The 17833-nt window shown below is 35.9% G+C and overlaps 1 protein-coding gene across 1 annotated transcript in view; it reads right to left on the reverse strand.

The window, feature by feature from the left end:
- Nucleotides 1-17833, reverse strand: part of CNGB3 (cyclic nucleotide gated channel subunit beta 3) — a 196797-nt gene that overhangs the window by 170610 nt on the left and 8354 nt on the right. The window contains exon 3 of the mRNA XM_053558667.1: nt 9857-9983. Within this exon, the coding sequence (XP_053414642.1) occupies nt 9857-9983 (127 nt within the window). The remainder of the gene's footprint in view (nt 1-9856; nt 9984-17833) is intronic.

Here is a 17833-nt window from a genome sequence, read left to right on the forward strand (position 1 = left end):
CTATTATATTGATCCTAGAAGATTTTACAGTGCACCTCAGGTATATATGGTTAATTTTTTTTTTTTTTCTCTGTGTAAGCTTGAAATGACTGTATATTCTTCAGGAACTGCATATAGGGGTTCTATCAATTTCCTTTAGATATAATTTGGTAGTTGTGATATTCAAATACAGTAAGACTCCATAGCTGACCACCTCCCCACATTGACCACCTCTTTAAGGTGATCTAATTTTCGTAGATCAAACATACATCACATGTACATATCAGTACAGTAGGCCTAGTTTCTTAAGTTGACCACATCTGTATATTGACCAGTTTGTTACAGTCCCATGGGTGCTCATCTTACAGAAGTTCTTCTGTATTTTAAAATCATCTAAGCTAGAGTGTAGAATTACTGATTTCATTTTGTAATTCATGAATTGCATGCTGTTTCTCATCTATCATCTTGTAATTTTAAAACCACATAAGATTAATATGGAGTTTTAACATTCTATTTTAATTAATTTAGTATTTTTCAAAGATATTTTACCATGAATGTTTAATTATAAAATTCTAAAATTAATCAAATTATCAATTCTTTATGTCAATCATCCCTTTTTAGAGGGGAGATTTTAGTTCTCTTATAGTTTTAAAAATATAATTTACCCTTAAGAACAGTTTTACATGCATAGCAAAACTGAGAAGAAGGTGCAGAGATCTTCCATATTCCCTTGCACCCACACAGGCAGAGCTTCTCTCTTAGCAACATCCCCCCAAAGAGCAGCATATTTGTGGCTATTGGGAAGCCTACATAGACTCATCATTATTATCCACATTCTGTTTACATTAGGGTTTGCTCTTGGTGTTGGACATTCCATGACTTTGGACAAATTTACAATGACATATATCCATTATTCTATAAGACTGAGTAGTTTTAATTAATTAATTTATTTTTGAGACAAAGTTTCACTATGTCGCCCTTGGTAGAGTGCTGTTGCATCACAGCTCACAGCAACCTCCAACTCTTGGGCTTAAGCAATTCTCTTGCCTCGGTCTCCCAAGTAGCTGGGACTACAGACACTCGCCACAGTGCCTGGCTGTTTTTTTGTTGCAGTTGTCATTGTTGTTTAGCTGGCCAGGGCCATGTTCGAAACTGCCAGCCTGGGTGTATGTGGCCAGCACCATAATCACTGTGCTACAGGTGCTGAGCCAAGACTGGGTAGTTTTAATTGACCCCCAAATTCTCCATCTTCAGCCTATTCATTTCCCTCACCTACCAATTTTGCTGTCTCCACAGTTTTGCCTTTCCAGATTACCACACAGTTAGATTCACATCTGAAAGGCACGTAGCCTTTCAGATCGGCTTCTTTCACTTAGTAATACACATTTAAAGTTTTTCCATTTCTTTTCGTGGTTTGATAGTTCATTTTTTTAAGTATTGAAAAATTAATATTCATGCTTCTTGGCTGGATGTACTAGAGTTTATTTATCCATTTACCTACCATTTTGGTTGCTTTCAAGTTTTGTTCATTGTGAATAAAGCTGCTATAAACATTTCTGTACAGATTTTTGCATGGACATAAGTTTTTAATTTCTTTGAATAAATATCAAAGTGCATGATTACTGGCTCATATAGTAAGAGTATATTTACTTTTGTAAGAAAACCCCCAAACTGTTTTCCAAAATATCTATACCATTTTGCTTTCCCACCAGCAATGAACAAAAGTTTTTCTTCCTCTAAATCTTTGCCAGCAATATCAGCGTTATGGATTTTTGCCATTCTAATAAGTGTATAGTGGTGTCTTGTTTTAACTTGCATTTCCCTGATGACATTGGCATATGACATGAAACACCTTTTTATATGCTTATGAGCCATCTGTACATATTTTTGTGAGGTATTTGTTAAGGTCTATGGCCCATTTCTAAACTGGGTTGTTAGCTTTCTTATTGTTGAGTTTTAAGAGTTCTTTGTATATTTTGGATACCAGTCCTTGATTAGATATGTGTTTTGCAAATATTTTCCATGTGGGGGAAAAAAGCCTTTGCCTTTTCTTTTGTTCTCTTGAAATTGTAATTCAAAGGGAAGACATTTTTAATTTTAATGAAATACAACTTATCAATTCTTTCTTTCATAGACTGTCTTTGATTTTGTATCTTTAAGAGTCATTGTTAAACCCCAGATCATCTAGATTTTCTCCTATGTTATATTCAAAGACTTTTATTTTGTGTTTTACATAAAATTAACGGTTAATTATGAATTCTTATTAGTTTTTATGAAGGGTGTAAGGTCTGCATCTAGATTTCTGCTTTTGTATATACATGAATAGTTTTTCCAGTAACATTTGTTGAAAAGACTCTTTTCTCTCTTGTATTGCTTTTATTCCATTGTCAAAGATAAACCGACTCTATTTATGTTTGTCTTTTTTCTGGACCCCCGTTCTGTTCTCTTAGCTCTTTGTTTATCCTTTTATCCTACTCTACGCTGTCTTGATTACTGTGGCATTAGAGTAAGTTGTGAAGTCGAGTAGTGTCAGTCAATACTGTGTTGGCTATTCTGGGTCTTTTGCCTAGCCATATAAATTTTAGAATCATCTTTCTTGATATCCACAAAATAACTTGCTGGGGTTTTATCTGGGATTGCATTAATCTATAGTACAAATTGGGAAGAACTGGTATCTTGACAATATTTAGTCTTTCTATATATGAACATGGATATTTTGATTATATCTCATTTTGAACCCTCACTTTAGATGTTACTGTAATTGTTTTATGAAGTCAATTTATCCACATTCTTGTCATTTTCTTCACTTATGTCATCTTGAATCTCTGTGCTGGATTACCTTTTTGCAACCAGTAACATTTCTTTCACTTTTACACATATATTCAATTGTATTATCTCTTCGAATATTGGTTTTCCACCGTTTTATTTATTGTCACCCCCTGGAATTCTGACTACCCGCATGTCGTGCCTTCTCATGCCGTTCTCCACGCCTCTCTTCTCTCTCTCTTGTTCACTCTCTTTCTTTCACATTTTTCATCATTTTGCTCTGTAGTGGAATTCTGGGTAAGTTCTTTAGATCTATTACCCATGTTCCTGACTCTTCAACTGTCCAAACTGCTGTTTAGCCCACTGATTTTCTAATTTTAGAGATTATATTTTATTTATACATGTAGAGTTCTATTTAGTTCTTTTACAAAAATGGCCCATCAATTTTGACAATTTCACATTCCTTTGTCTTGTTTTTGATCTTCTCTTTTACTTCTTTAAATATACTTTGACTGCTTATTTTATAGCCTTTGCCTGATAATATTACTATTATTTTCATATATTAAGCATCTGATTCTGCACCTTGTAGTTTCTGTTGTCTTATTTACAGTGATTTGTTTCTTTACATGTTTGGTAGTTTTTGAATGTTAGTTCATGTTCGTTGGAACTTTGCCTGTGGGGATGCTTTGAGACTTAGTTTTAAAGTTTATTTTCTTCCAAATGATATTATCTTTTGGCAGATGTTTGAGCCCCTAAACTGAAGCATATTAAGTATTTTTATTTCTTAGATTGAGCTTCTTCTCAAGATATAGACATCATAGGAATTCTGCTTCTAGACCTATTTGAGTATTGGCTTATGCTTAAGAATTCCTACAGCAGTAAGTTTCCTTTCCTTTCCTGTTCTTCCCTTGCCCTCCCAGGCCCTTTCTTTTTCTTTCCTCCCTTTTAATTTCATCTTGTCTCATCTCTACTCTTTTCTTTTCCTTTCTCCCTTCCTCTCTTCCCTCTCGATTATTTCCCCTCAACTTAGAGCTAAAGACACAAACTATTTCCAATTTCTAAGGGATAATTTCTCTTCTAATGAGTTATTCTCTAGGAACCTCATTTTTAAGGAGGAGTCTCCAATCTATCCTTGTATTCACTTTAACCCAGGGATTGATCCACTGGTGACATATTTTAACTCAAATGTAGGTCATAAATCTTTGGAATAAATCCTTAAACAAACACCAGTTTTTGAAATTTTCTGTCAATAGCCTTTATTTTCTGCCAACTTATTCATGCATTAAAAATGTAGTTTTATATTTTATCTAGTATTTTAATTTACATTTATCCCAAAGAATTTTCTACATTTAGTCTGCCATATTGCTAGCAATAGAAGTTAGCAGTCATTATTAAAAAGGAATTGTCAATTTGTTGTTCAAAGTGTTTGCAATGATTAATTAGAAAAACATTGCTTATCATGAAGTAAAATTTTAATTTGGGGCTAAAAGTAATAGTGCATCATTTTTATTATGCATTCCACAGAATTGGAAAGTATATAGCTGGTTTCCTTTTTTTCTTCCAAGCTTATAAATTACTGAAATACAAATTGCACTTCATTTTTGTAAACTTGATAGCTGACATTCCTTTTCTATTTCAACTATAAAGTCACATATGGAATTTTAGCAACTTTACTGCAGTGATTCTTGCTTTTTCCAGCTACAAGACAATAAACGTCAGTGTTTATGAGTGGTAATAAGATTCTGAATTCTATTCTGTGCTCATTGTTCCTGCTGTGAAATGATTGCCTATTTTAAAACCACTCAAATAGAGACTGATTGCTATTATGAAAAAAGAAGATTATTCATAGAACTAACCTTCCTTCTCAGTGTTATAGGTAGCAATGGTGATGAAAAGCCATATACTATCCTGTAAAAGTCTGTCTTGCAGCACACCCCCATCACAGGCACTAACATTTCACTCATTTGCTTGTTCATCATTTAATCACTTAACCTATCAGCCATTCAACTCTGCCTCCTTTTTTCAGATGCAGCTATTTGATCTTTCCAGCAAAACACATCTTCATCTGCTTGCTATTCATTAGTGTCCATCAAAATATATTTTATTATATTAAAAAGTAAGGATGTGCTGAGATAGAATGCCATTTTCTTGGTAATAGACAAATGGCATCAACAGGACTTTACAGGGTGAAACCTCTGCCTTTCAGGAGCTAAATGATTCATTTGACAAGATAATTAATTGGCTGCTTTTTTGGGGGGAAGATTTGCAAAATTCTTTTTTTCCCTGGATGGATAATTTAGGAAATGTTCTGTGAGGATAAAAAAAGAAAGTAAGAAAAAAGCTAGCTTAATGTTAAAGAAGCTCAGGCAATTTTACCCCACATATGAATCCTTGATATAAAGAATATTTTAAATTACAGGTCCTTTGAGATCATAAAAGCAATGGAAGGGGCATTCTCTCTATCTGCATAAACCAAACTGAGCTGATCAAAACGTCAAAGGGGCCCTTGACTTTGCTTCTTCTCCCTTTGCAGAAAAAGAAAAAAAACAAACCAAAATAAAAATAAAACTGATCAAGAATGTGGCCAGATATGGCCCAAACCATTTACATATGCTATCTGTCCTTCAGGTTAATGTAATTTGCCAGGAGAATCATTTACAATTCAACCTGTCTCTTCCATCCAGTTGTCCTCTATAGCACCATTTGTCACCCCTGAACAGAATTACCTATACTCCTCCTTTCCTTTCCCCTCCAAAAAGACAACTATCTAAACTATCTGGACTTCACTGGGATATGGGGTAATTACTCTGTGATTCTCTCTATGTGCATGGTAAATAAACCTTTCTCTTATTAATCTACCCTCTTAGTAATTGTGAGTTAATCTTTCAGCAAACTTTTCAGGGGAAAGGGCCAGTTTCTCCTCACTCCTATAATATAAAGGGATTCTAGTCAGAAATGTGAACATGTGATACTTGGATATCTTGAAAAAAAATCTCTTTCTGGACTGATATATATTTGAGATAACTATCATTACTGCAGATAGAAAAATCAGTGTTAGGCTGTACTTAGAATCTTATTGAAGGTTGGATAAAAAAATTGCAGAAGTGAGTGCTATTTTATGAAATTTATGTCTTTATAATATTAATGTAAACTTTACTCACTTCTTTTTGTATTTATATAAATATGTAAATAGACATAATATGCTTAAATTCTTTTCATATTCTTTTATTTTTACAAAACAAAAATTTTCGAGACAGGGGCACAAGGAAACATTGTATGAACAGGGTACTCAATTTTGTCTGTTCTGTGGCAGGATGACAAAGATTATTATCCTGTAGGCCCAAGAGTATGAAGGTTCTCTGCTAAAGAGTTTTGGGTAAGGGTGGGTTTAGTGAGGCAAGGAGATTGTGAAATAGTTGAGAAGACACTCACTCTCTCACACACACAGAGTAAGAAACTGCCCACAGGACTGTACACTTCCAATTCCTTTATGTGCATGTGCATAATGGAGATGGTGTGATGGTTAATATTATGTGTTGACTTGACTGAACCTCAAGGTGCCCAGATATTTGGTCAAGCATTATTCTGGAAGTGTCTTTGAGGATGTTTCAGATGGTATTAACATTTGAATCAGTAGACTAAGTAAAGCAGATTGCCGTCCCCAGTGTGGATGGACCTCATTCAATTCAGTTAAAGGCCTGCATAGACCAAGAAGACAGACCTGACTATTTGAGGCTGGTGTGTTCTTTTTCTGATTTCAGACTTAAACTGAAATGTATCTTTTTAGATCTTGAGCTTGCTGGCTTTTGCACTGAAACTTACACCTTTGCCTCTCCTGGGTTTCCAGTTAGCTAACTGAAGTTCTTGGGACTTCTCAGCATCCATAATTATATGAGCCAATTCCTTGTAGTACATTTATTTCTCTATATTTGTACACATCCTATTTCTTCTGTTTCTCTGGAGAACCCTGATACAGATTATAATCTGTATGCCTATGTTTCTCTTGGTACGTTCACCTTTGTTCATCTTACAAACGTGACAGAACTTAGAAGTATAATCAATAGTGTCACACTGAACTTCTCACACACATACAGCAAAATCCACAACGTTCATTCTCTCCTATACCTACTTATCAATCCAGACACACTAATCTCCATTTGGCCTAGGGCTTAGGCCAGAAGGTAAGGTAAATGCACTTAAAATAAGAAACCAACTTTTAAACTTTATTAATAACTTAACTTTCCCAAATTTAAAAAATTGAGGTGAGAACCAGTTACTCACAAAGTATCTATATTTAATTCCTGCAAGCAATCAAATTCGTCTTTTTCTAGGAGGAAGAGATTTTTTATAACCTGACCTTGCCCAGTGTTAATAATGCTGATTTTAAATAACTAAAAATTCCAAAATAATCTTTAGTCATTGAAACTATTGTGAAATAAAAATTTCTATGAAGAGTTATTTTAACTTTAATATTTTCTAATGATGCATATAAACTCTGTCATTAGGATTCTACATGTGGTACTGTTGTGGTACCCATGAGCTCAAAACAGAAAGCTTTGGTAAGTCCTACATGGTATTGCAACATTAGGTCTCCCAGGAATTTTAGTCAAAGGTGATATTGGAACTTTCAGTGCTTCTTGCAAGTTTCTCCTTAGTGAAGCTGGTTTTCACTCAATTCTGAAAAAAAGGTGTGAGTAGTCATCTAAATCAAAACAAGAGCTTTAAACTAACTTGGGACTACACAGCTAGTAATAATTTCGAGACCACTTTGCTACTTATAATGCAGAAAGAGCTGTTGAGAATATATTAAAAAATATTCAGGATTTAAACAATTTTTCTAGCTCAGGATAGTGATAGCTATGAAAAATCACAGAAGAAGAGGAATAAGAAACTTTACTTTATAGCCTTACATCTTTTCCCCCATTTGATCTTGGTAATCTACTGCTGGCCATGTTTTCTTATAGTACAAATTCTAAGTAGAAATGGAAACATGTGGAGAGCCACTTGTACCTTGCTCTCTTCTCCTGAAGAAACTGTATGGTTTTAAAAATCTAGACATTCTGGAGAACAAACTTGATATATTTGGGTTCATCTATCAACTCATTTGTTACATATTTACCATGTACCCCATTGAGCTAGGTAGTGGGGACACCAGTCATCAACAAAACCAGACATGACCCCTGTCATCATGAAGCACACAATTCAGAGGATGAGGCTAATGGACTTTAAACAGGTGATGATCTGCCCAGCAACAGTGATGAATGTCACACAAGAGATCTTAAAATAGAAATATATGATCCAGTTAAGAAGGTCAGGGAAGGCTCTTCAAAGGAAGCAATGGTCATACTGGTACCTAAAGAATGAGTAGGAGTTAATTAGGTGATCAGGAAAGGAGAGAATAGAACATTTAGAAAAAGTAATATGTGCCCAAGCTGGTGGCAGGAGGAAACATTACAAAAGACTGAAACAGGACAGGTGTGACTGGAGCTGCGAGGTAAGAAGGTTGAGGAGGAATTGAGTGTTAGGAGAGGACAAAGTAAGAGCAGGTGGGAGACAAACCAGACAGGGAATTGTGCGGTTTTGAGTTGTATTGATTGACTCACTTTCTGGGTTATTTAAAGGCTTCCATTTCAACATTTCAAAAGAGTAAAAACACCATACAAGGAATGAAGATGTGTTAAGAGGAATTTATCCCCCAAAATATTAGTTATGGGTTCAACTTTAGTCCTTTGAAAACCTGTCTATCACCACTCATTATTACAAAAATTCATTGTATTAAGCTAGAAGGAGAAATTAGTTCAAAAGTTTAGGCTGTTGATTAAATGCGAATGTATTGGTGGGAGGGAGGAAAAATTTTCCCTCGGGAATTTAAGTCTTTTGCAATCTAATCCTAGCTGAACTGACCCTTTTATTACAGGCAAACTAATTAACCTTTTTTGCCTTGGTTTGCTTATCTGCTGAGTGAAGATAATGATGACCTGCTAATAGGACTGAAAATAATTCTTTAACACCAATAGTCATATAAGTAAAATAAATAATGACATCACTTTGTATAATTTCAGTCCTTCCTAGAATTTAAACATCTTTTCACCTAAATAAAATGTCAGGTTCTATTTTTGTCAATAGCATTTTGTGTGTGTTTGGGTGGGGGGATGGATAGAGTGAGCTGATGTTTATTTTCATATATAGCCAAATTTGCCTTTTTTGAAAAGACACTCTCTGATGTCTGCTGTTCATTCAGCAAGCCTGGATAATCAGAGTCACTCGTACTGCTGGCAGCTAGTTTAACACAGTGGAGGTGCTGCTGAGAGAGAAGGAGAGGTGGGATGGGGTGGAGTGGTGTGCATGAATGGGTACTTTTAATTTCTTTTTATGACAACTTTTCTTGTCTGTTAAAGAAGAATAATACACTTTTATTGTGTGATAAGCACACTGCAACTATAGGTAAGCAACTCACATTGAATCAGCAGGCACATGGTACCATGCCAAGAAGTAGTAAAAGGAAGGGGCTCCTAGCTGGGTTTTATTGTGGACTCATTGATTCACATTTAAATTGCTAACTCTTTTGTAATATTTCCAATAATTTTATGGGAAGTATTTATAAAACTATATTTCTACAATGGCATAAAGATTCCCCATTTCCATAATTATCCTTGCTTATCATAACACATTTTCTTTACCCAGGGAAAGGAAATCATAATTGATCTTCTGAAATAATAAATTATTTGCGGAAATATAATAGCTATTTCTTTGTGAACTCAAAAATCTTTCTTCATTTTTTTCTTTTTCTTTCTTTCTAAAAATTCATGCCTCACAAATACATAGGATGTTTCTATGATGATGCAATGACTCAGACACTTAACTGCTGTGTTTTTGTTGGTGTGATTTGCCCTATAGCCAATGGCTACCTAGAGAGCAGTTAGTGGCTGTGCCTGGTCAGTGAGGCACAGTGAACTTGGGGAGAGCCAATCTTTTAGTTCTGACCTAGTTCCCTCAGGTTATGTAGTTTTACTACTTTTTATTCAAGTAAAGGGGAGAAAAGGTGTTTGAATCTTTTAATGCAGGCTTAGCAAATATCCATGACATGTCACGTGTTTTATCTAATTCTTACCTGACTGGACCTTCTTTCTTCCTTCCTGTTTCTTTCTGCTCTGGCATTGCTCTGGTTGGTTCTGTTGGATTTTGAGGGTCAGGATTTGTGGTCAGACGTCTGAAAGAATTTTCCTCAGAGGTTATATCTATAGAGAAGAAACAATATACAGGTAGAATATGTGCCATTTTGGTATAGTTATTTTTGGCAACATAAGCTACAAAGATGATGCTTGTATTCCAGAATAGTATTCTCAGGAATGCCTCCCCCTGGTTTCCAGCTAAGCAAAGTAGGGCCTTGTGCAGGAGGAGTTAAACATTGTCAGGTCAATGAAAAATATACAGCCATGATTTGCTTAATGGCAGAGATATGTTTTGAGAGATGATTAGGTGATTTCATTGTTGTGCAAATATATAGAGTCTACTTACATAAACCTAGATGGCATTGGCTACTACAATTCTAGATGGTGTGGCCTATTTCTCCTAGGCTACAAACCTGTATGACATGGACTGAATACTGTAGGCAATCATAATACAATGGTAAGTATCTGTGTATCTAAACATAGAAAAGATATAGTAAAAATATAATATTATAATTTTATAGGACCACTATAGACTGAAATGTCATTATGCAGCACATGACTATATTTAAAGTTGATATAATATGTAATAAAAAGGTCACATGGGGTCCATGTAGTAGTTCATACCTTTAATCCTGCCAGTTTGGGAGGCTGTGATGGAAGGATCACTTGAAGCCAGAAGTTTGAAACTAGTCTGAGAAACAAAACTAGACCTTGTCTCTATAAAAGATAAAAAATTAGCTGGGTGTGGTGGTTTGCACCTGAACTCCTAGCTACTCAGGAGGCTGAGGCAGGAAGATCACTTGAGTGCAGGAGTTGAACTATGACACCACTGCACTCAAGATGGGCAACAGAGAGACATTTTGTCTCAAAAAACAAACAAAACAAAACAATTTACATGGTATATTTCTTTTTATCAGGCTAAGAATAAGAATTCATCATTTAAAAGGAGTTTTTGATTTGCTAAAGTATTCAGAATTTATGGCTAAAATTGCTGTATCATGAAATTCTCAAAAATAAGATAGACAAAAATTATATGATTAACATTAGTTTAGAACTTGAATTCTAATTCTTTTATGAAAAATGCAAGTTTTGTTTTTGGTTTGTTTGTCTTTAGCTGTGACATCTTTTCTGAAGAAACAACATAAACTAATGTATAAAAATGCAATTTCCAATTAACATAGTTTAAATTAAAATATGCCTAGTAAATAATCAACTTACTGGTAAATATTGGGATGATAGAGAAAATTTTAATGAAGGTAAATTACTTAATATTAAAAGAAAATATAGAAGCAGGTAAGAAAAAAATGAATACAGTTTAGTGATTATTCATTATCCATAGTTTCTAATTTATTTTTAATTGGATATTCTGTGGTTAGAAAATTGAAATCAAGGTCTGAGTCATTACTCTTATTTTATTGCAATTCATTATAGTTTAGAAATTTAAGCAAACTTAGTATTGAAAATTTCTTTTTGCCAAAATGATAGATCAAGGGGTGAAGACTTTATAAAAGTGTTCATCATACAAGACCTTTAATAGGAACTTTTCTACGATCCATCTAAAAATCTTTTAATTTAGTAAGCTTTTCATGAAGATGTTTTAGGAATAAAATAGAGGTATCATTTACAGTTTTATAATGTTTTTGAATGAGAAATCTTAACCCCCTGGATTTCCCAAGACACTCTTCTTATTTATGTTTCTCCTATTTACTTTTACTCTGGAATTATAGTATTTTTGGCTAGAAGTTGGAAAACACAGTACTAATTATGTTTTCATTATTTTTTTGTTATGTTTAAATGGAAAAAATCCCCCACATTCTCAATTTCTTTGTGTTGCAAAGGAGCCTCAATATGATCACATCTGTGAAGTCTATGTGTAAGGACTCTGCTCCAGGTGAAATACTGCGGTGTCTGTGTACGGAATCTCACGGAAAGTTATAGGACAGAGGTCTGTTTACTCAGGCACATTGGTACACTAATGAGTTTGATAGTATCCAGAAGATTTCAGAGGGAAAATACTTTTTAAAGGATTTTTATTTCTTTCTCTCTTCTCTCTTCTCTCTCTTTCTTTCTTTCAGAGTCTTAACTTTGTTGCCCTGGGTAGAGTGCCTTGGCATCATAGCTCACAGCAACCTCAAACTCTTGGGCTCAAGCAATTCTTGTACCTCAGCTGCCTGAGTAGGTGGGACTACAGGCAGCTATTACAACGCCCAGCTATTTTTAGAGACAGGGTCTAGCTCTTGTTCAGGCTAGTCCCTAACTACTGAGCTCAGACAATCCACTTGACTTGGCCACCCAGAATGCTAGGATTACAGGTGTGAGCCATGTCTGGCAATTTGTTTTTGATTTTTAAGAAATAACACTTTCAATATATTATTTTGTACTAACTGTCTTTTGATAAAAAGAGAGAAAATCTGTGGGATGTGGTGGCTCACAACTATAATCCTAGCACTCTGGGAGACTGAGGTGGGTGGATTGCTTTAGTATAAGAGTTCAAGACCATCTTAAGCAAGAAGCAAGACCCCATCTGTAATAAAAATAGAAAAAAAAGCTGGGTATGGTGGTGTATGCTTATTGTTCCAGCTACTGAGAGGCTGAAGCAAGATGATGGCTTGAACCCAAGAGTCTGAGATTGCTGTGAGCTATGATGCCATAGCACTCTACCCAGGGTGACAGAGTAAACCTTAGTATTTTTTTTTTTTTAAAAAGGAAGAATCTGTTTTCCCTACATCTGCAGATCAAGCTATTTTTCTATTGTATTGCTGCCTAAGAAACTAGCAGCCCAATCCCTTTCACATATCCACAAACACTGGGACAAATACCATTAATGTATTTTAAGTAAAGCTCTTAACCTCAGGCCACTGAAATTTAATATATTTATGGATTGAAATCCTTAAGATTGTATGTTGTTTATACCTTTTTTTCACATGGAGACTGTCTAGAGCTATTATGGGCTCCTCAAAAGAGCTCCATCCAAGAGATTATGGATCATCATGTTCATATATTTTTCTAAGAATACCTACCCTAAAAGAAAATTAGGATTGAAATTGAGCATGCAATATGAGTAAAAAAAAAATTGGAAAAAATCCTGAATATAGAACAAGCAGAATCTATAAAACATTATTTCTTCAGAGCCTTTTATTGACTATTTCTTACAAAGCCACATGGATGTAAGCTGCATCAGATACCTGCTCCATCACTCATTAAAACTACATCACAAGCATTACATTTACATGTTACTTTTCAGCTTGTATCAACTTACCTACTGCATTGCAACAGTTTTTTTCTTCAATTCTGATAAGTATTTTTTTTTTTGTCATCGCAACATTCCAATTAAATCAACTCTAAGTAGATCTTAGCACCTTTCTATGTCTTCCCTAGACATTATTTAGCCCTTCTAAAATGACACTGCCTCTGTTACAAGTCTAGGGTATTTGTAAATTAATTTCAGCCTATTTTGATTTGTGGATAAGTACTTAATTACAAAATAAATCCTTATTAATGAGTTTATTGATGAAGATGAGAAACCATTATTGCCTATTCTTAGATTCAAAGTAGAGCAACTTAAAAAAAAAATCCTTGAAGACTTAAAACAAAAGGATCCCCGTCAACTGTAGTTCAGTGTGGGTGTCTTTACATCCATGCAGCATGTTACTTGTTTGTGGAAACAGATGGTCAGAGTGTTTGCATCCTCCTCCTCATGAAGGAAAACCCTAAAATATAAGGCAAATCTTGCTCTGGCATTTGGGGGAAGTTTTTGTCAACGGAACATTATACTTCTTCCCACCTTCACACGTGGACAGCAGGATTCGTTCTTTCACAGCTGCTCAAATGAATAGTGTAAGTCTCTCTGCCAACTGTGCTCTGTGCACGTTGTATAGCAATTGCCAGATCTCATCCATACACTTGATGACACTCTGCGCTGGAATGTGTGCCTTCGGCAGATAGTGAAATCTGGAATCAAAATGTTCTGACATGGTTGCTTTTATTGAATGTGCAAAAAGAAGTGCTATTGAGTTTGCCCTCCACCCATCCAGCTGATTCTGTCTCAAGCCTGGCAGCATCTCACACTGGACCTGTGCAATGTACACACCAGTCTGTGTGGCTGCTGCAACAGTGCGTCATGGAGAACCAAGCAGGTGTGAAACACGTGCTTCTCTCTTCAAATGAGGAAATAAGTGATGCGGAAGCCCATTAACCTTCCACATTTTATCAGTGACATTAAATAAATGTTGGAAAAGGAGGGATTCAAAGAATGAACCGGACATGGAAATAAGGTAGTAAATGAGAAAGGCGCTCAATTGGCTTGTACATGGGTGTTGGATGCACATACAAAGGAGAAGACTTGACAATGCTCTCTCATTGTTTGGAATGTTTGGTGTGGGCAAGGATAACATTTGGTTAAATTTCTAACTCTTAAGACACAAAATACATGTGGGTATTATCTCAAAAATAAATTTCTTTTCATTAGGAGCCTAAGTACCTAAGTAGCTAGATGTTGTATGAAATATAAAGGCTAAGTCAGGGCACTCTTATTAAACGCACATGTAATACTATTATTTGCATCTCAATGAATCAATATTTTAAGTTAAAGTAATGAATGGCACAGTTTTAAGACGTGTAGGATTAATGATTATTTTCTGGCACCCCAAATTGTCTTTTTGACTCGGCTTATGATTAATTTCATAGTTGCTAGATTGTACAAAGTACTTAGAATAGTTTTGACTACAACACTTCAATCACACTTGAAATTTTATTATGTCTTTGTGGATTGTCAAATGATATGGAAAAAGCCGACAAATACCGCAGCAATGCACATAAAAAAGAATCTGAAATAGCGACTTAAAATTCATACACAAGCATAGAGAAATGCATGTTTTGTATTAGGAAGTACATGTGCAATCCATAAAAAATTCACAGGAGAAAGACACAGAGTAGATGGGATCTTTGGAAGACATCCCTTATGAGGAATGGTTTAAGGAATTTATGCTTTATTTTTTTTTTTTTTTGCCAAAGTATTGAATATTAAGCTATTTCAAATTCTTTGAAGGGTTGTTGTATAGAAAATAGATTTATTTCATATATTCTAGAAGGCAGAAGAAGACCCATCAATGGAATGTATAAAACAAACAAACAAACAAAACCCTCAAACATTCTAAGAACTTGTCTAACAACAAAACGCATTGCTTTGTGAAGCAAGGAAGGCCCCTATGGCTGGAAGTGTTGCGGAGCCTCTCCAGTCAGTTGAAGCCTGCGGCGAAAGAGGCTGCACTAAGGCCAGGAGAAAGGGGGCCTTGCACAGGGTCAGACCTCAGATGTCCTCCAGATAAGCCTCGAAGTGCTGTGAAGTCCTAAATGTGTCTTTAGGGTTAGGGAGAGTCTGACTTTAGGATACATCATCTCAGGTAAAGGAATGAACAAATCAACAAACAGAAAAGGATATGATTCTCTCCGACATAGCTTTAGTATTGTGTCTGGATGGGAGGATCCTATCCTCTCTAAATGCCATGCTTGGTTTCAGGGACATTTTTATTGAGAATAATTTATCTAGAAAATACATTTTACATGTAGGTATTAAGGAATGTGGTGAGTTATTAGTGCAGGGTGCTGAATAGGGAGCTGTGATCCTTATATCACTAATTCTTTGGGTGATGCTGGATAAGTCACTTTTCTATGACAGTTTCTTTATCCATAAAATGAAAAGTATTTTTGTTCTGGGGATTTCTGTGAGGATTAGGTAAAGACTCCATTTGAGAAAAATGCAATATAAACTCAAAATATTCCACCAGACAGACCAGGGTAAATTGCACCTTCTTCTTCTTTTTTAAAAAGATCTAACTCCTTCAGGTCTGTTCAGCGCTGACATGTGGAGAATGAGCTTCCATTTACCTAACAGAGTCTCAGGGACAAGGGAAGTATAATGCAAATTCCCACAAGTCAGCTATATTTGGCAGAAAGAAGCCTAAAAACACAGGGTTTAATTGAATTATGCAAATATATTCAAATCATGCAAATTACACAAAATTTGGCATTTTAAAGGAAAAACCCCACCCTATCCCATTGGTTAGAGTCTCTTAAGGTTTAGTTTCTAAAACAGGTAATAGTAATTTTATCAGTCAGTCTGGTCTTCTATTCAATGTTTAAAACAGGGTGTATTTTCTTTTTTTTCAGTTTTTGGCCAGGGCTGAGTTTGAACCCACCACCTCTGGCATATGGAGCCAGTGCCCTACTCCTTTGAGCCACAGGCACCACCCCCAGGGTATGTTTTCTATGGTTAACTTCTTTTAGCTGACATAGCTCTACCATCCTCTTCCTTTTCAGTGAGGCAACCTCTGTGCACTGCACGTAGGACTGGATACTGACTGTGCACACAGCCGAGCACCTGATCCCAAGGGGGCAGCCTGTCCACAACCGGCTGCTGACCCTGAGATGCTATGAAGGCTCTGCCCAAACAGAACAATGGTAGTTATTTAAGTCAGACATACTACTCTCTCAGGAATTTGGACTGGGAAATGAGTAGATGGGAGTGCAAACAATCTAGGATAGATACGCAGAGGAAATACAGTCATCATAGAAATGAAGCCATCATCACTATGAGTGAGATAATTAGTCCCTTGGCTGCCTCCTGCCCCTTGAATGGCTTTTCAGTTCCAGTTATCTGTAAGTTTCCTAATGAGGAGTCCCTGCCACTGAAGGTAGCCTGATAACAACTCTGTGCCTTGCCAAACCTACCTGGTTAGGAATTTGTTTTCATTATTTCAAACCAGGAAGCACATTGTAGTTTTCTTTCTTCTAGACTATGTTTGTAGAAACTTTACATGTCAAGTTTATTCTCATTCTTTTGCCTCATCATATCAGGTACTCTTTTGAAAGAATACTTTCATTTGTTTACTCTGTTTACCATATAAGAGAATTTGTTTGGATGAAGCAGTGAAATATGCTAGAGTAGTTTTGTCAAAAAGTTATGCATTTATCTGTGTTTGTTTCTATATCCCCACCTTATCCTCTGGCTGATTAACATCAGGGACAGCTACGGGGAGTGAACTACTGTACTAAACTTAGCCCCATATCCTTCCCACGCCTACCAGTCAAACTGGCTGGTTTTGCATAGGGAAGCATTTGCTGATTTTTGAAAATTAAATTCTAGTAGTTGGTTTGGTTACTTTTCTATTCCGTGTGAGGCAAGTTAAATTCCATGTGCTGATTCTTACTGCTAAGAACTGAAGAGTGAGTGGCTTCCCATTTAAACAAGTCAGGATTCCCTCCCCATCTCACTTCCCAAACATATGGGCTTTGTTTTTGTAGAGCAGTGTTAGTTCTAGAGCAGTCTTTTGCTTTCTAGATTGCCATCCAAACTGAGAGTTGGCTGAGATGCAGGATGGGTCAGTTTGGAGAGATGATGGGAGCCTGGGTGAGGCCTGGGGTACCTTATAGACCTGGAATTATGCCAGAATTGGAAGCCAAAGGTTTTAGCTGTGGAAAGCAATTTAGCACAGAAGGCTCAAAGAGCTACCTCTTTTGTAGTCAAACTGTTTACAAACCCAATACTGGGATTGAAGTTCACAAGTAAAGAGGCAGGAAAGAGTAGGAGGCAGATTCAGAATTTTGTATGGGGATGTCAATATTTATAAATATGGACAACATGGGGCATTGAATGTGGCTGGTGAGAGGTGACAAAATGATCTTGTGGCATAAATTTGACAAAAATTAATTTTTTTACTCAGTGACTTGCAAAAGGGAATATTTAACATTAAAACCCTCAATATTTAAAAATTGAGAACTCTTAAAATGAAAATTCTACTTGTAGGCTATTTAGACAAGCTGGAACATCTGGCAGCACTGGGCCCTCATCCCCACGAGGCAATAATTGGTGGAGCTGAATGGCCTCTTGGCAATTCCGGAGGCCATGCATGGCCCTC

The sequence above is a fragment of the Nycticebus coucang genome, chromosome 13 (genome assembly GCF_027406575.1).
Source record: "Nycticebus coucang isolate mNycCou1 chromosome 13, mNycCou1.pri, whole genome shotgun sequence".
NCBI lineage: Eukaryota > Metazoa > Chordata > Mammalia > Primates > Lorisidae > Nycticebus > Nycticebus coucang.